At 38.3% G+C, this 18,979-nt stretch overlaps 3 protein-coding genes across 4 annotated transcripts in view; 1 reads left to right on the top strand and 2 right to left on the bottom strand.

Moving 5' to 3' along the window:
• On the bottom strand, nucleotides 1-12,119 carry LOC140951805 (uncharacterized). Its single transcript, XM_073401155.1, has 12 exons — nucleotides 12,045-12,119; nucleotides 9,894-10,024; nucleotides 9,107-9,190; nucleotides 8,201-8,289; nucleotides 6,534-6,556; nucleotides 6,264-6,315; nucleotides 5,713-5,798; nucleotides 4,836-4,918; nucleotides 3,888-4,029; nucleotides 3,719-3,800; nucleotides 1,440-1,549; nucleotides 1-750 (listed from the first exon to the last, which is right to left on the bottom strand). The coding sequence occupies exons 1-12, from the start codon at nucleotides 12,099-12,101 to the stop codon at nucleotides 673-675; spliced, it is 1,017 nt and encodes a 338-aa protein (XP_073257256.1). The 5' UTR covers nucleotides 12,102-12,119; the 3' UTR covers nucleotides 1-672.
• A 72-nt stretch (nucleotides 12,120-12,191) lies between these two features.
• Nucleotides 12,192-17,719, top strand: LOC140952060 (2-iminobutanoate/2-iminopropanoate deaminase-like). 2 transcript variants are annotated; one of them, XM_073401471.1, is made up of 7 exons: nucleotides 12,192-12,329; nucleotides 12,828-12,888; nucleotides 14,987-15,031; nucleotides 15,272-15,326; nucleotides 16,241-16,309; nucleotides 16,484-16,539; nucleotides 17,551-17,719. In XM_073401471.1, the coding sequence occupies exons 1-7, from the start codon at nucleotides 12,253-12,255 to the stop codon at nucleotides 17,605-17,607; spliced, it is 420 nt and encodes a 139-aa protein (XP_073257572.1). In that variant the 5' UTR covers nucleotides 12,192-12,252; the 3' UTR covers nucleotides 17,608-17,719. The 2 variants fall into 2 exon arrangements, with proteins under 2 accessions (XP_073257572.1, XP_073257573.1); XM_073401472.1 differs by lacking the exon at nucleotides 12,192-12,329 and adding an exon at nucleotides 12,595-12,744.
• Nucleotides 17,720-18,465: 746 nt separating this feature from the next.
• LOC140953331 (uncharacterized) overlaps nucleotides 18,466-18,979 on the bottom strand; it is a 5,144-nt gene continuing 4,630 nt past the window's right edge. The window contains exon 3 of the mRNA XM_073402823.1: nucleotides 18,466-18,483. Within this exon, the coding sequence (XP_073258924.1) occupies nucleotides 18,466-18,483 (18 nt within the window). The remainder of the gene's footprint in view (nucleotides 18,484-18,979) is intronic.

Below are 18,979 nucleotides of genomic sequence, written 5' to 3'. Positions count from 1 at the left end.
CTTTTAATAATAAGCTACTTTTACTTTCCGACATCAAAATGCTTCATGTTTAACACTTATAGAGTTACCCTGGGTGCCAGAGACTTTTCATGGGCGGTTTCCGGACGAAGCTCCTCGTCACACGCGAGAAAAAATCTCTGGTACCCAGGGTATAATAGAGTGGAGCTAAGACCAAACTACCACATGTACAAGTCTTGCAATGTTACAACAAAGAAGGCATTATATGCATGGAACCGTTACTTTCTTACTAATATATACGAAATATCTGTTGTGGTTCAATTTTATCTTCGGTTTAAATTTTCTTTTCTTTTGTTTGGGGGTATGGTAATGTATGATAATGAGTTTACAACAAAAGAAAATAACATTTAGACCGAGGATAAAAATGAACCACAACATATACATAGAACGAACTAGCATTTATGAATGTAAATTTAAGATTGGTAAAGAACATCAAAAATAGGAACTTTTGTCATCTCTACAAGTCAATAATATTCACTGTAATCCACGTCCAAGAATCCACTCTTTTTCGCGCTGGAGGATTCTTCCCTAAACTGTTGATAATATTTAACAATTATTGGACGAGGTTGAGCAAAATATCGTGATTTGTCAGTAGCGAGCAGATCAATTTTTCGGCTGAGGCAAATAATTGATCTGTGAGACGCAAACTAGTCTCTAATTTTCAGCTATTGTCTCTGAATGAACAGAAAACAGCGAGTCCACTTCTCCTCCAATAACTCTGTACTGCGTTTCCTGAAAAAAAAATAATTGGAACACATGTTTATGAATATGTAAACGCATACAATCTTATAAGATTCTGACTTCAATAAAACGAGACATTCAATGTAAATAGCCAGAATCGAGGATGAGTCAGTCATTAATGTACCGTCGATTGCAGCTAAGAGTGTACATATAACGAAAACACATGTTCTTATTGGGTGCAAAAATAACACCTCGAGTTGGTGCCCTATTTATAGGAATGCGGGAACAGTTCATTCAGTGTTCAGTGACCAGGGGCAACCAACGTCCATTTTTGGAAAATATCTGTTCGGAAGATGATTTGAGATCTAGAATTTTCGGAACATTTGTTGTAAAATTTCTTGCTTGCCTCTCTCCTAGTATTTTCGAACATCTAAAAAATGGTATAATTGCCTATTTTAAACGGATTTTTACCTTAAAAAGGTAACCTAGAATTTTCGGGAGCCTTTTTTCTGGCTGAAATTTTCGAAAAGGTAAGTTTTGATCCCTATAATATTCGGATCACTAGACTGTCAGCTAGGAAATCTGAACAGATAAAAAAATTTTTAGGGGATAAAAATATGCCTATATCTACCGTTTCAATACTAAAATACGTTGACCAATGCTATGTTTAAGTGGTTTTGAGCTATATTCTCGTTGGGTGCCCCTGAGTGACTGAATAATCGAGTAGTTGAGCGGCTTACCTGATCAAGTCTTAGGAACTCTGTCCTGAGAACAACGAAGAAAATTATGATCGAAGGAATTGACAAGAACAGTGCAATATCATACGCCGTCAGGAAATACTTTGGACTACCTGGGTAAAAAATTGTACAAGAATTCTGCATACAGTCGTTCCTCCTGTAAACGATTACTCAAAATGCGCAAATTTAGCGGTCGCTTACGGAAAGCGGACGCTTTCAGGAGGTGGTCGTTTACAGAAATTGAAATTTACTTACTTAAGGCTAGTTTTCACTAGCGACGGAGTCGGAGTCGTGACCAGAAGCGTAGAGCTTATGATCTAGTGAAAACAGCGTTCCGATTTTGCTTACGACTCCGTCGCTTACGTTCCGCTTATGATCTAGTGAAAACCAGATTGTCGGAGTCGGAAGCAGAAGCAGAAGAACCAAACCAACCACAAAGCGTGGGAACGTGCATTCTGATTGGCTTATCCTTCCGCTTCTGCTTCCGACTCCGACAATCTGGTCTTCACTAGATCATAAGCGGAACGTAAGGGACGGAGTCGTAAGCGGAGTCGGAAGAAAATGGAAACGTTCTGATTCTTCTGACTCCGATTCCGTCGCGCTTATGACTCCGCTTACGACTCCGATTTTTGATTTTCACTAGGTCATAAGGGCTCTTACGACTCCGCTTACGATCCCGACTCCGACTCCGTCGCTAGTGAAAACCAGCCTTAAGGGCAATTTACTGCGGAAAATGTCTTAGGCTCAATTTCCGTCGCTATCCCGGTCCTTCGGGAAAGGAGCGCGGGCTCAATTCCCGAACAGCGGCTGGTAATAGAGCCTAAGAATTTCTGAGTTCAAGCAGGAGTTCAAGTTAAAACAAAACACACATTGTCGCTAAAAGACCATACTTGACATGTTCTAAAGTTCAGCACGGCGTAGTAAATACAGCGAGTATAGAGCTCAGACAAAGGGAGTTAAAGCTACGGTAAAACGGGCAACAGAAACGTGCAACTTGTTCTGCAACATTGCTACAAAACGACGTTTTACCATCCACAAATGAAACCTGTCCGTCAGGTTGTTGTAAGTTACATGAATACTGATTTTTGATTGGATAAAACCACGCCATACACGGGAGTTACGTCACTTGCTGCAAAACAAGTTTTCCTTGGACTGGGAAAGCGCCCAAAACGCACAGATTTTGTTGCAAGAGGTAGAACTACTCTCTACCTCCCGCAACAACTTTTCGCAATCTTCAACCACCTAATTTGTTGCAAGACAGGTTTGAACGACGCTAGTAAAACGCGCAACATCGCTTTTCAACTCGTTTTACAGCAATGTTGCAAAACAAGTTGCACGTTCATGTTGCCCGTTCTCCGAGCGGATAAAAAAAGGATTCTGTTCACACGTAAGAACAATGATTTCGGCGCGATTTCTCTAACGATGCGAAGCTGTACCGCGCCGAACTCTAAAAGGAGATCGCATATTGGATAGGTGTTAATAGCACAGTCAAAGCTCTCGTAAGCGACCACCTCAGAAATTAAAAAAGTGGTCATAATAAGAGCTGCTCGCTTACTAGCCTGGGACCAGGCTTCGCATTGTGGGAAAAAGGAGAAAAAATCGGCGTTGGCGAAAAAAAAAAAAAAAAATCGGCGAGCAAAGCGAGCCGAGAGGTAGTCTAGGGAGGAAAAAGGGTTGCGGACCCCGTTTTTTGCTTTTTTCCCCCACTGCGGAACCTAGTCCCAGGCTATACGCTTACGAGAATAGGCTCTCTCGTGCGACCTCTCGCGCCCGCTTACGGAAGTAGTCGCTAACGAGAGCTTTTCATTGCAAAGTTTAATTTCCCTCATAAAACAGTGCACCCTTTCGAAATTTTCTTGCAGTTCTTTCTTCCCCCACCCTGTACAAAGTTGAAACTCAGAAAAAAATTCTGGATACACGCGTCCAACGTTGTTTGTGAGGGGAGGGGTTGGGCCTGTATGAATTGGAAAAAGCCCCAGAAATGCACAAGTGTCCAAAGAATTTTGTCCATGATTGAAGGTGGTCGTAACTAGAGCTGGTCGCTTACGACAGTGGTCGCAAGGAGAGCTTCGACTGTGTACCAGACAGCTTCTCGAGCTAAGACATTTATCAGGGGACCATTATTAAACAAGATTAAGCAACCACGATGGTGACGGCAATGAGAACTTCCAAAAAGGCAATATATACATTGCTTCCACTTCTCCGTTTGTTTGAACAAAGTTTTTCCATTGACCTCCCTTATTTTATGAGCTGTTTCCCAGTGAAGTTATTTTAGTACTCACATGAGCAACTCAAGCATGTTGACCAGATAAATGACGGAATATCCCCAGGCAAGGTAAATACTACTCCAGCAATAACAAGTAACTGCAAAGAAAATTAAATGCAAATCAAGAGCATATTTGAAGGTGGACTTCAAATGAACAGTCCATATTACCTATAAGCTGGCCTTACCTTGACCACAAATGTTGGACCGTCTTCATTTCTCTTTGCTGCGATTAAAACAGCCAGGACAACTGTGCTGATGCATTGACTCCAGAAAAAGAACATGTAAATCCAGTAAAATAGACCAGGTTTGTCCTTATTAACTTCTTTCCTGAAAAGGTAAGCCAAGATAAGGTTAAGTCGGACACGAGGAATGTAGCCTGCGATCCGGCATGTCCTATCTGGTATGTCTCTATCAGGGACCTTAAGCAACGACGACGGTGACGGCAAGATTAGTGAAAACAACAACTCTTCACGTGTATCACATGTGTATCACGCTTTCTTGTACATTTCCTTACCGTCACTGCACGAAAACGATTCCGTGAAACTGCCTAAAGTTTTGTGAAGGACGTGAACACAGGGCAACGACCTCCTTTTTCTTTTCCTGCAATTCAGACTACGTGATGTTCTCAAAGAAATTTGCCTTTTGTCTTTTCATAAGTTATGCAGACAAACGCACGTGGACAGGATGACAATTGAGATAAACAGTTCTCTGGGGTAACGTCACATGGTCTACAATGGGAAAACAAAACAAAAGGACTAGATAAGAGAAACAATGTCCAGAAGGTTATGGAAATGTATGACGGTAATAATAATATTTAGTAAAATCCAACTAGTGGTCTATGATCAATGCTGCGTTCTGATTGGTTGAGCTACTACTAGGCTATATGTTATAGCCCAATAGTAGCGAAAAGCGCCGGCTTTTTGGCGCAAAAAGGATTAAAGTCTATCTTTAAGCAGCTTAAATTTTTTCATTGTCGATATTTTTGACCAACTAGTTGGATTTTACTAAAACAATTATTCCTCTCGCCCTCATGGCCTCTGAGTCAATAGCCTATGAGGCCGCTATTGACTCAGAGCCCATTCAGGCTCGAGGAATAATTGTTAAACATGACATACATGGTGATATGTACTTACAGTTCTTCCAATAATATCATAAACAGGATGGCAAAGATAAATTGTGCCATAAAAACAGCTTCAGTTTTGCTGTTCTTTAGAGTCTAAACAAGGAGACGAAAATAAGAAAATGAGACAAACAAAAACGCTTCTGTCTTTAGTTTTGTTCAGATGGATGTAGCATAAGACACAGTGTTTCATAACCAGATAAAACACTGAGAAGAGACCTGAAATTAAGACGCGCAGCGGAGTATTTTTGAGGAAACGAGGTGTTTCATCTGGTGATGAAACACTGTGTCGAATGCTTGATATTACTTATCAAACAAAGAGATTTTAGCAGAAGAAATTAAGGATGCAAAAATGATAATTTTCTCATCTGATTTCCAAACACTCATTAAACAGTAATTTCCTTTGTATTTTCTTTATGAATTATTTATGAACTTAAGAAAGTTCAATACCATTATAATATGGCTTAATTAATTTTCCAGGTACACCATAGTAAAACAATAATAATATTACTGTAATATTCAAAATTCTACTAACAACATAATATAGAAATATTTATTTACAAAAGTAAGGAATAGCACAAGTACTAGACTTGCCACAAGTTGACTGTGTGAGCGCCGCGACATAAGTCGTGAGAAAGCGACATAAGCCAAATGACCACCCCACTAGTAAAAACCGGAAACAGGCTTTGAGAAAGTCTACACAAGTACAAGTCAAACCAGAAAGATCAAGTTTCTTTAGATCAGTTTTAAAAGTTCGATAATGTTGCCAGTATTCCCAAAATTGTTGAAATTTCACAATAACGCTGCTCAATATCTATTGAAATCATGGTATTGACCACCTATTGAGAATAATTTATAAGAATAAGACTAAGAAAAAACTGAATATTCACCCTAGTAGCTGCTGAAAAGCCACCGTGCTGCGATGAACTGGATAAATCTTCAGAATTAAGACTGTTTACCTCTTGTTGCATAAATCCTTGAATTGGGTAAAAAAAATGCCAATTTAGCACCAACTGTGCCTGATGAACATACAAATTAATGTTCCTTATAGACAATAAAAAACGTTGCTATGTGGTACGAAATTTTTGTGGTATGTAAGGTCAAAGAATCCTCTGACTTATTTTCATGGCATTTGTGAGAAGTGAAAAATCAGATCCAGTATGAAAACACCTAAAATCATTTTACTCTATTGTTTTAGCTATAACTGACAAAAAAATCAGTTACAACTAGGTTATTTCTCAGTAAGGCATAAATCATGCGTTTATAACCTTCATTAACAGTGATACTTACATATAGTGTAAATATCTTTAAGAGAAAGCTTTCACTCAGGTTACATGTACATGTAACAGCCCAGGCGTACATGTGATTGAAGTTATTTCTTGGAAGGATAACTACAAGAATTTTTAATAATATTGTTTCTAATTAATTTATTTCAAATTACCTCCTGATCTGTATATCCTCTGATGATTTAATGCCCACAGCAAGCACAAAACCTACAAAATGTAATAAATTATCCAATCAAACAACAAGCTGTCTGATAAAAAAGAAAGGAAAAACAAAGTCCACACTTTAAGGCATTGAGATTAACAATTAGGGTACTTTCTAATTTTTCCTCTCTTGAAAATTAACATTCCAAGTGCTTAGAACTTAGGATTAAATAATGATGGTAACATTCACCTACGTGCAAGAATATCAAGAGTAAAGAGTTTACCTCCAAAGACTTTAAAAATCCATCTGAAAAAAGTGAGTTTAAAAACAATGGCAAATGTAACAAAATCATGAAAATTATGATGAACCAAAAAAAATATAATCAACCTGTGCAGGGTGCAAAGAAAGTCAGTTCTACAGCTTGCCATTCAGGCAAGCTGTAGCTGACATGTATTAGCCCTAAAGTCATTTCACCTAGCCCGAAAAACATTGTGGATGAATTCCCCCAAAAAGGTCACTTGCCCATAGGGTGAGTTCAGAACAGAATTCACCAGCCCAATAGCAAAATCCACAAGCCCCAGACAGTCGGACACTCCTTCCTTTGCACGCTGAAGTGCAATGAAGAATGCAAGAAAACAATTTAATTATATCAGCGAAAGCATTTGTGACATTCCTGGATTTGGTCTATGGGGAGGACATGGGGGATTACTGTATTGCAGTGTTGAGCTTTTTTTCAAGCAGTATCAGTAATTTTGATTTTGATGTGCAGTATTGCCCTATCATTTAGCCCTGCGGTATGCAGTTTTTCATCCTTCTGGCTAACAATATTTGGTAAAAGAAGATCCTTCACGGTATTAAGGTACCATTCATTTGGCTCTCCTGTCTAGTGCAGGTCAATATCTGACAGACTTTGGACTTAATGGTGAATGATTACACAATTTGTGACGGTTAATCTACAGTACGATGAAATTGGTAGGACATCCAATGACCGGGCTTTTCGATCATTGTACTGATCAATTCAATGTCTTCTCACATTTTCTCACAATGGCTGAGATTGATTCTTGGTGTTTACATGCTTGAGATAAAATAACATGTGAGATGGATGCAACTTTAAGTAAGCGTGACCCATCATAAATATGGTATCGGTATTTCATCAATTTTAGACACGGTATTTTGGTATCTGCCAATTTTTCTTATGGGATTGCGGTATTGGGTATCCCCCAATGTCCCCTTCATCTATCATCTGACAGTTAACTTTGATTATCTAAAACTTGGGAAGTTCAAAATGATTTTTCCTAAAACATGCATATCACACAATACTCAAACCCACCAGGATCACACAATAAAATATTAGTATAGGTAATAGCAAGATTTGTAGTGATATTTGGCATAAATACCACAAGTGATATTTTGAAATTTGAAACAATTTTGAAATACTACGAGTGTTTTTATGCCAAATATCACGTACAAATTATGCTATTATTTGTTTATACTACTACCTGCAATTTTCACACGTTAAGGTATTTCAAGTTAAGCTGAAATACCACTGCTCTAAGCCAATCAAATTGCAGAAATTTCTCTTGTAGTAGTCTAAATGCAGGTATTTGAACAGCATAGCCAGCAAATTTTTAGTGGTAAGATTTCTCTTTGCTAAAAGTTTCAGGGTTGGCGAGATATACCTACAGTGGAACATTGTGGGTCGCAGAAAATTTTGATCCAATAGTAAATAGATTACAAAGTCTCACAAGCCTTTTTGATAATGGATTTTGTTTTTGTAATTTTTCCAGGGTCTGAAACTTTCTGCTGTAGAGTCGCAGATTTTCAAGCAGGGATCTCGGCAGCCTGGCGAGTCTCAGATCTTACTATAATTCCATCAACAGTGAAAGAAAGCCATACCTTGCTGCTGTGTTAAAACTAAATCATAACATTTGACCAGTTTGCAGAATTTACCTGCCATAAAATATGCTGTCAGTTGACTCTTATAATGAGAAGAATCATTAGGAGGTGTGATGGCATATATTACTGCACCCACAACTGACCTATAAAAAAGTACATTTGTATTCTGTCATAACATTCATTAGTAATATTGATTATTAATATTTTGCAGTCAAAAAAATATAATGTATTTCCACGTTAGTTTTGTGGCTGTACTTAAAGATATAGTCCATCGAAAAATGGCTAGTCTCACAAAAATATAACTTCATGAGTCTCAAAATCTCAGAAATTACTGGCACAGTTATAGAAGATACTGAAATCCTATGCTCAATAGAATTGAAGCCTCAAATTTTGAAAAATATAACTTATCAAAATCTCTAAAACTGTATATTAGCAACTGAAGATGATTGAAAGTAAAGCTCATTTCTGTAAATAATGCAATCAAGCAGCACACATCTCTGTTCAATGATTTTAGTATGGACCTTGAAAGCTTCAGTACTAATTGGAGTTCCAGTTAAGTCTGGGACTTGAAGAGCTGACACAGGTGTGGACCCTGAAGAAAACGTGACCATTTTTCTATAACATCATTCTGCACCAAAGGCACTTGCACATGAGGGGAAGAATTGGGCTGCACAATCTCCTGAAAACTTTGAGTTTAAACTACCTTTTTCTGTAAATGGTTTGGTTTAGTGTAAACCACTGTGTATTAACTGTCAACTGATTAATTTGACAGTCTCAGAGTCAATAAGATACTCTTTTGGCCTCATAAAAAGTATCAAATTTACCATTCTATACAGTAAAAAAGATCTGCTGACCCTTGCCAATTAAATGAATTTCTTGTCGGTTAATTTGGAGAAGAGAAAGCAGAAGACATGTCAAAAAACCTCCAAGGTTAGGCAGAGACACAATTCATTAACTTACCTCATAAACAGGACAATAAAGTAGGTGATCCATGGAATGTTAGAGATAACCTTGCTTCTTACAGTTACATTCAGGACTTTGACACTAAAATAAAATGATATAACTGAACAATAATTTATATTATTTTATAATGCATAAACTGTGCAATTCATCACAACAATGACATTGGAGAGAATTATACAGAAGCAACCAAAAGGCTCCTCACCTTTTAAACTAAGAGCTACCGAAATTCATGTATGCTTTTTTTCTTTTCAACATTCTAATATCAATAACAATGAGCATCATTACTACCAATGTGACATCTCAAAAAATGGAAATATTATTTCATGATGGTGAAGAGAACAAGCATGCGAATTGAGTTCACAATAACCTTTGGCGGATGTATAATGTTGTTCCTAGGCCTGGTAAAATATGCAGTAAGCCACCCCTTCCATGGTAACTTTGCCACACTAAACCTCCTGGTAAAATATGCAGTAAGCCACCCCTTCCATGGTAACTTTGCCACACTAAACCTCCTTTTTTTATTACACCGGGTCAGTCTCTGTGAGGGTATGTTCAAACAGAAATAATAGTGTACCCTTGAAACACCAAGGGGCTAGAACAAACTAGAAACTTTTGCATGGATCTAATTGTATATGTTGTGGTTCAATTTTATCCTTGGTTTGAATTTTATTTCCCTTTGTTTTAAACTTATTATCATACATTACTATACCCCAAAAACAAAGGGAATAAAATTCAAACCAAGGATAAAATTAAACCACACCATATCCACCTGATTATAACTTACCTATTATACTTGAATTGTGTGACTGTACTTAGTAGTAAACAAAGGGCTGCAGTTGTTATATAAATAGAAGATGTCGTGGGATGATATATGGCTTCATCCGTTTTGTTAGCATCCTTACCTATTAGAAACGACTGCAAATTAGAAAATTAATGGTTAAGGCCCAGACCTTATACACACGTTTTTCTCCCAGTGTTGATAGGAGTCATTGAGTGTGTACCAACTGCAGAACGCTTTAATTCTTGAAGATTTGTTAGGGGTAGGGTATGTTAAAGGTTTGCCTCTGACGTCAGTAGAGGGAGTGGAAAAATAGATAATTTACATGGGGTTAGAAATTTACAACCTAGCCTGCAAAGCAGGTGTAGTTTGCAGTGGGAGCAAGCATACTATTCTTGGCAATAGTGCTCTCCAAATTGACAAAGAGTTGGGGCAAGGCAATAAATGATTCCAGGGAGAGGACAACAGGTTTAAAACAGAGGAAGGGGAAAGGGAGGAGAGGAAAATATAACTTTACTCTCTCCTCTCTTCCCCTCCCCCTTGCCCATTACTTCTCATTTAGTTTCTCATTTGCTTTCAAGATGGTAGCCTGGCAGCCATAAACAACGTAATAAGCTTTAGTTTACAAAAACTCTTCCTCAGCAAGGCAATCTCAAATGATCTCAAGTTACACAGAGTCCTGGTTGATCCCAACCTAGTGCTGAAAGGGCTGCATCCATAAATGAAGGTGACTTTTCTTGATATGAATTTTTTTTTCCTGAATGCATAGAAGTCTAAGTCAACGAGGGAGGGGATGGTGATCAACATTATATACAGTCATAAATAAAGGGCCACTTTGAAAAATACCATAATATTCTCAAATAGACCATTGTACAGTTACAGGTGGAAACGAGACTGGAGTTGACCTTGTTTTGAGTTGAGTTTATTATTTCCCATAATATTACACAGTACATACGGTGTGTTACAATGTAATAAATTTGGGAGGAAGACTAAAGAAACCCTTACAGGCTTTTACAAGTAGTCTCTCTGTTTAGTTTTGATGCAACCTTTCCTACTTTATTATGTAAATCAAGTTGATTTTTTTCACAAACTGGCATTCTTTAAGCATAATTTCCAAAAGTAAAGGAAAGAGGTTTGTATAAAACAAGGTCAACCTCAACCTCACATTCACAGTGCTGTCAACTCTCCTGGATAATCAGGGAGACTCCAGATTTTGGACCGTATCTCCTGGTCTCCAGATTAGAGTCTGATATCTCCCGGATAATCGCCAAAATTCCTATTTCTCATACACTCAACTTTCCAACCATAAAATTTCAAATATTTTGTGTAGTTTGACCTACTGCCGGAACATTTCCCCATAAATTCTGGTATGCCACTGTAATTTAAGCAATAATGTGGCTAAATATGAACTGTTTTTGGCTATATACGTTGCTCGGAATCAACGAGCACTTTGGCACAAATGACGTCATTTGTTGTGTGATATGATGTCATCTATCATTTCTTCCCCATCAATTCTCAATATTTGATGACGTGGGGGGTTGAGAGCCCTGCATTCACTCAAAGGCTGGGATACTAAGCTCACAACTGAAAAATGGTCTATTATCATTTTAGTAGAGCTTCATGTAAACCTGAGGTTCACATTATCTTTTGCTGTTTACACAAACTGTACATGCAACAGCCAATTTCCAAGAATGCCATGTAGTAATCTTTAAAGTATAATTATTCCGGCCTTTTTTGTTACAATAGAATTCAGAGTACATATAGGAGGCTTGCACTAGAGCCTGTAGCTTTATCTAAAGAGTCCTCCCAACTCACTTCTCTCATTGCCAACCTGCTGAAAGTGTCTTTAAAAGACAAAGGTACTTAACTATACTTTAGCTGGCCAACCATGAACTTAAGTACAATTGTGTTTGCAAGCAAATGAATTAAGCATGCAAATTTTTGAAAAACTGACACATAATGGTATTTTTAGAAGTGGCCTATTCAGTGGTTTTGCGCACTGTGCTCAAGGGAACAAAGTTGACAACTGCACAAAAATGTTCTACTAGCTCAAACCAAGAAAATGCAAGGGAAAATTCAGTGCAGTGCCGTATGCAGAAGAAATGGTAATAAAAGGAGTTTTGCAAATTCTAAAAACAAAGACTAGAATCTTCTTACAGTCTCCAGTGAGCAAATGCAGATCAGTCCAATTTGCTTTGGAGCACATCGCACCATCGCCAGCTTCCGTCTTGGTAGCCTGCCTACGTACATAAAGTGAAAGTTATCACAAATACACCCGCTGACCAAGTAAATGTTCGACACTAAACTTCCCCCACCATCCCCCACCGACTGTTTCTTTGTCGAGTAATTTCGCGAAAAAATTATTATGCTAAGAGGAATGGCAGCCACGATAAGAAGGATTGTGAGCACTGCGAAAGCTCCTAAGGCCATCGGGCCTTACAAGTAAGTTGGATACGCTGATACAATGGCAGTACATATTAAACATGAGCTCGTCGTTTTTTGATGAGCTCTTCACTGTACTTTAAATACTTTGCTGAGCGGAAAATATTGCCAAAACTTGCAATACACGCCACGTGACAGAAAGGCAAGATGTAGAGCTAAAAAGTTTATGTGTCTTAGATGTGCACATCCGAAGTGCTTCTGCTATCTGCGAGCCTGTGGGTATTATTATGAAAAAATTGCCCCTCTCTACTCGTGATGGGCTAGAAAACAGCGCGCGCCCTGACCCGGTGAATTCAGGTTGAGTTTCACTTCTCGCGTTGTTATTTTTGCAAAAGTTAATTTCTGAGGAGATGGCTACTGTACGAAAGACCGTTCACACAGCAAAAGGCGTCCAACCGATTCCTGGTGTATATAGGTAGATTTTGTAATTGAAAAGGAATCAAAATTAGCTTAATCAGTAACTGATTGCTATGAATTCATATTGTTTGGTAATTTCAGCCAAGCAGTGATTGCTGACAAAACAATGTATGTTTCTGGTCAACTTGGGCTAAACCCTGAGGTAATGTTATCATTCAGGCCCTGTCCACATGTATCTGGATATTTTTGAAAACATTTTTCTCTGTTTTAGCCTTCCGTCCACACATGTACAATGTTTTTGGGCACCAAAAATATAGGTTTTTGAAAGCGATGCTGAGGGTGGAGATTTGGGAAAACGTTGACTCATCTTTTTCCTTTGAACAGACAAAAACGGAGGCTTTCAGATATGATGATGTCATACATCATACAGCGCATGTCACACAAGGGATGCTATTATATTTACGTTGTTTTAGTATTGATGTGTGGATGTCACATCCACACATAGGGTGCTATCGCCCAAAAACAGAGAAAAATAATTGTTCTATTTTTTTTAAAAGATACCCATCCACACATATTCGCATATAGGGTATTTGAATCAATAATTTTCAATAATGTGCAGATACATTTAGAGGAGGCCTGAGTATCTTATCTTACCGTAAATCCTCTCAAATAAGCCCCCGCCCGCTAATAAGCCCCCCTTTTTCAGGGGAAGAAAGTTAATAAGTCCCCTCATGTCTATTAAGCCCCCCCCCCCCTCCCCCCCCACACCTTCTCTTATTCTTCACTAATAAATGATAGACTGTATTAATCAAGCATGACTGTAAAACTTCATGTAGACTGATCCAGGATGGTTTATTTACCAACTGGATTTGGATTCTGATCCTCGGGTGCATGACCTCCAACCTTCCTTTACTTAAGCTTTTCCACTTTGTATTCTAGTTATTTATGGTGTACTGATACCATTGTCTTTTCTCAATTAAATAAGATCCCCATCTCAAATAAGCACCCCCGCCCAATTTCAATTCGGCCCCCTTCAAATGGGCTTGAAATAAATAAGCCTTCCAGGGGGCTGAATAGAGGATTTACAGTATATGTGTTTGGTAGAGCGTGGGGAAAAGGGGAAACAGTTTTTTAAAAAAACTTCATGAGGTTTGGTTTTGTTTCTAGGTAACCTGTCTGGGGAGCAGAGCCAGGGCTGCCGCACCTTCTCCCCCTAACCCCCCAATTTTAAGCACAAAAAAATTAAAAACATGTAAAACAACAACTCTGAGAAACAATAAAGCAAAGTAAACCAGAGAAAGCATAACGGCAGTCTCAGTCAATCCATCTAGCCTCCCATGCAGACGTTCATCACATAATCCTCCGTATAGAACAAATGACAAAGTCCCAAGAATGCCTGCAAGGGATGCTACAATCCATCTTCCCTTAAAGTGTATGAAGTTTGGAGATACTGCTCTTTAAAGCAGGCAATGGAGAAATTACTTCTTAAGAGGTAGACTGTTTGGCATCAAAATTTAGCAGTGATCCATGTATTATTAAAACTTTTTCCTTTCATGGTTTTTGAGTTTTATAGCAATAACTATATGGTTTCCTTTAAAACACCATAAAGTTCCGAAAATAAGCCCCGGGGCTTATATTTTTTAAAGGTCCTTTTTGAGGGGCTTATTTTTGGAGGGGCTTATATTCGGAGGGGCTTATCAACAGAGGGAAATTTGCGTTTCAAAATTAATTGTGCTATCCTTATAGTTGGAAGTAAATGTACCGTTTTGGCATTGTTTTACTTTGTATTTGAGGGCAATTTTCCAAGTACAAGCCCCTGGGGGGGGGCTTATATTTGGAGGGGCGATTTAACGGAGGGTTTTTTGCATTACCGGTTTGGGGGGCTTATATTTGGAGGGGCTTATACATGGAGGGGCTTATTTTCGGAATTTTACGGTAAGACATCTCAGTCAAGTTCTGTACATACAGTCAAACCCTATTAATACAGACACTGTGGGAAGCCATAGAAAGTTTCTATATTAACGGGGTGTCCATATTGAGAAGCTTAAATTTAGAATGTGTCACAAGGGCTTTCCCCAGGGACAAAGCAAACTGTCCATTATAATGAGGTGTCTGTATTAAGCAAGGTTTGGCTGTACTTTAAGCAATAAGATTACAACAGCTGCACATTTAAAACACCATAAACATAAAGAAAATCATGCAATTAATCACTCTACAGTTGTGTTTAGTGAATATGTGAGACTGGAGTTGACCTTACCGGTTCTTATATTTTCACCAATGCTGTATTTTTTCTTTCTTAGACAATGGATTTTGTGTCTGATGATGTTGTCGAACAAACCAAGCAGGTAAAGGAATAAATTTTTTACCCATACATAATTCATATTTTCATATTACCTAATTCCATGTAATTTATTAAATTATTTATTTTTATTATGTACATGTACAGCATTATGACTTAACAAATATAGGAAATAATTTTTTTTTAATAATGTATTTTTTCAGTCCTCGTTTATACTAAAACAAAAAAATGTCTGTTCAAAGCAAGTGACAAAATTATATTTTTTACTTGCATTATTTTCTGTTAGGCTTTAGTGAATATGGGCTGCATCCTTGAAGCTGGAGGGTCATCATTTGACAAAGGTGCAGTTTATGAATTATATGTTAAATTTAATCATACCAACTTGTAAGGAAGGCAGGACCAAATGACAGAGTTAAAGGCAAACCTGTACTTGCCAGGAGATAAAAATGCAGCAGCAGGCCATTTACACGATGGCATCATTTTACTACCACTACTCTTAGACTCCTTCAGCATGTTGCTTTCTTCTGTACATCAGAGGTTTTGTTATTTAAACCTCACTGGCATTACCAGATATAAATAATATGGAGGAAAAAAAGACATGAATTCTGAATGTTTTAGTAGTGAAAAGACTTAATCGTGCAAATGGCCTATTGCCATGAAATCTCTAGTATTTTTCAGTACCATTTATTAAGGTGCACATTTGCACTTGAAAAGTGCAGGAGAGTCTAGTAAAACTCTTAGGTGCTTCACACCATGAAAACCAGGATAGCTCCAGCTATATGAGCTACAACCTTGCAAAAATACTTGAGACACTGTACCTTATTATTGCTTGAATGGCCTGCCCATGATCTTGTGCTTGTGATCCCCCTCCTTCCCTTATAAGTTGTCAGCAATCCAAGATCATGCTCAAAGCTTAGTGGAACAACTTTAAATGGAGGGGAGGAGGGAGGTGAGTATTATATATCGCAGACATGTGACTAGCAGAGAGATGAAGTAGAAAAGGCTGGATTTTGTCAGAGTGTCTCAATATTTTTGCAACTGGTTGTAGATATGACTTTACTCCGTCCCATCTCTAACCCTTCCCGAAAAAAGCACATGCATTCATATGTATGTTTCATGTGATTTTTGTTGGAAAGTCAAAACCGTCTATTCGCAGGTTATAATTTGCAACAACTCCTGTTATTTTGAGTGCTGGTGACGTTGTGCTTGGTTTGGTTTTATTGATTCAAAACTTGCAGCAAATTCTTTGTTGCAGTTGTGAAGACCACTGTTCTTTTGGCAGACATTAATGACTTTGCCAAAGTAAATGATGTGTACAAAACCTGTGAGTGTATTAAATTTTTTTATGATCCATTCTCATTATTTTGTTTGTGTTACAATCATGTTGTGAAGTGATTTGATAATATAGCAAATTTTCTCAACCCATTTTGCACCATTAAAGGTAAAACCCAAGGCATTATATTACTTCTCAAGGGATTTTTGTCCCTTTTTCTCATAGTTTTCACCTCTCACCAACCTGCCAGGGCAGCATATCAAGTAGCAAACCTTCCCAAGGTGTGTCAAAGTTTTAAGTGGAATTATTATCTTTTTCACCAGTGCTAACTGTTAAGATACACTGTCTGTCTATATGTGTTAAAACAAAACCAGTAGCTTTTTTCGCCTGGCGCTGGGCACAGCCCTGCTCCAGGCCAGTGCAGTGTCAAAAATTTGTGGTGGCTTGCCATCAAGGTTGACACAGGCAGATAGCCCAGGGACAGCCCTTACAGTGGGTGGGTGGCCTGGGGCTGTGGGGCAGGGAGGGGGTTTCTTGACACCACCATTTCCTTAAAAAGCATTGTCCACTGGAGGCTTTGAACAGGAAGTAACTTGCTTCCTTTTGCCACCAAATTGAAGTTTGATCAGGCAGAGCTAGTGATAAATTATAATAATTTTTATTTTAATAATAATAATCGTTATTATCACTAGTCGTTTTTATTTTGTCTAACCTGACGAAACAGTCGACATTTCGCGACGCCACCACTGGTTTCTTCATAAAATGACAGCTGAGAAACTAGTGCTTAAATTCCATAGTTATGACATGTCACTACCCAGAGCTAGCTAGCGCATCTGATTGGTTGTGCCACATGGGAAATTTGCTTCAACCAATCAGAAGCACTACCCAGAGCTGGGTTGGGATGCATCATCATTTTGCAGGGAAACAAGTGGTGGCGTCGGTAAATGTCGGCTGTCTCAAGCTAATTTTCATCTTGACAGCTTTTTTAATTGTTACTAGGTGTTCACGCTTAACAACATAATAATAATTACTAATGAAAATTAGTATGACAATGATGAAACTTATTGAACCATTTACCGTGTTCTGGTTTGGGCACGAGAATTGTGCATAGGCAAGGCTAGACGAATTGCAGTAATATCCCAGTCTTTTCTGTTGTTTAGATGTAAAAGCCATGTTAAAGAACCAAGTCCTATTTGTTATTTTTGTTATTTTTTTATTTGTTCTATGTATGACAAACAGACATTTACAACGCATAACATTTAAGTCTCGACTTCCTTTTTTTCACTTTTTAGCTTGGTAAAGTCGAGATTGAAGCCGTCGCTATTGTTGGAGAGGTAAAGGATGAGTAAACTCAAAGAAAGTCATCTTAGGAATTGTCAACATAAAATCAAAATTAATCTAGTTTTGTATGTTTTAAACCCTCATTTTGGTGGAAACTAAATAAAATGGAGATGTGGAATGCCTGTGAAAAATGATATTTTAGTATTTTTATTTGTAATAGTAACAAAAGAGCCTGATATCAACGAAATGCAACAAGAATTGGACCAAAGTTTTGTGTCGCTAATCGACCAACTTTGATACACCTTGATCATCCCCTACTGGGAATACCCCGGGTATTTAACTCTTAACTCTTACAGACTCGTAGGGCCGGTTATTTAAACGGAGTTTAACCAGTGTCTAACAAATCCGCGTTCTAAGTCAATTTCAGTTTGACCAACGCCTTTATCAAAACACCACTTGTCGCGAACAGTTTCATTAAAGCATATAATGTAGACGTAGACTAGAGAAGCATTTATCTTCTTAAATTAACCCACTAATGAAGAGATCCGGAGGCCCAAATATTTCTCAAACCGCGATGTATGTTAGACTTCGTATAAATAACCGACCCGTAGACTTTTCCTCCAGGGCCCCAGTTTTTCGAACGCCTGTTAGCACTAACCCGGGATCAATTTTTTATTCCGGGTTGTCTTTTTCTTGTGCTCGAAAAGACTTCCTTGCCCCCGCGGATAATTTCCTCTTCCCTTTTTAGAGCCATAATGCGGCCTCGACGTGCATTTCACAAAACTCCCAAAAAGTTTGGGGAAACCGTTTCTCGAAAGTCCCGGTAACTTTTCGGGCACGGAAAGCTGTTTTACGTTTGCCGTGATGTTATTGGCTATGAACCCTCCACTCAAATCAAGCCGCTCACAAAAATACTTTCCAAATTTTCATACCCCAAAAAATCCCTGAATTGAATGTTTTAAACCCAAAAAACTCCTTCGATTATCCCCGTCACTTGAAATCCGGTGTACCCCCTCCCCCCTCCACTGGAGCTAGGAACTGTGCCACAAAAAAATTTTTCCTTCATGCCCGACAAGTTACCAGGACTTTCGGGAAACTGGCCTGAAGTGTTTTTTCTCATCCATTTCTAACTATTCTCGGAAGTTTTTTTGCAACGTAGGCGAAGCTACTTTTGGGTAAAAGTTTCCAAATGTTTTCATTTTAAATGTATTGAAAATCACATTTCTGCGGCCGATGAACTTTGTGCACTAAAAATACTGAGTTTTTCGGGACCACAATGTTTTCGGGAGTTTTCAGAATCTCACGCCTGGGCCTGTTTCTCGAAAGACGTGGTAACTTTTCGGGTCCGAAGGCAAATTTTGTAATGTAAACCAGTTGAATTGTAGCACAGTTCCTAGCTGACAAACCGGTAGCCTCCCACGCAGTCCATATTTGCTTCGT

This window comes from Porites lutea, chromosome 11, assembly GCF_958299795.1.
Source record: "Porites lutea chromosome 11, jaPorLute2.1, whole genome shotgun sequence".
Lineage (NCBI taxonomy): Eukaryota > Metazoa > Cnidaria > Anthozoa > Scleractinia > Poritidae > Porites > Porites lutea.
The sequence above is the reverse complement of the archived record's forward strand: the minus strand, read 5'-3'. Positions and strand labels throughout refer to the sequence as shown.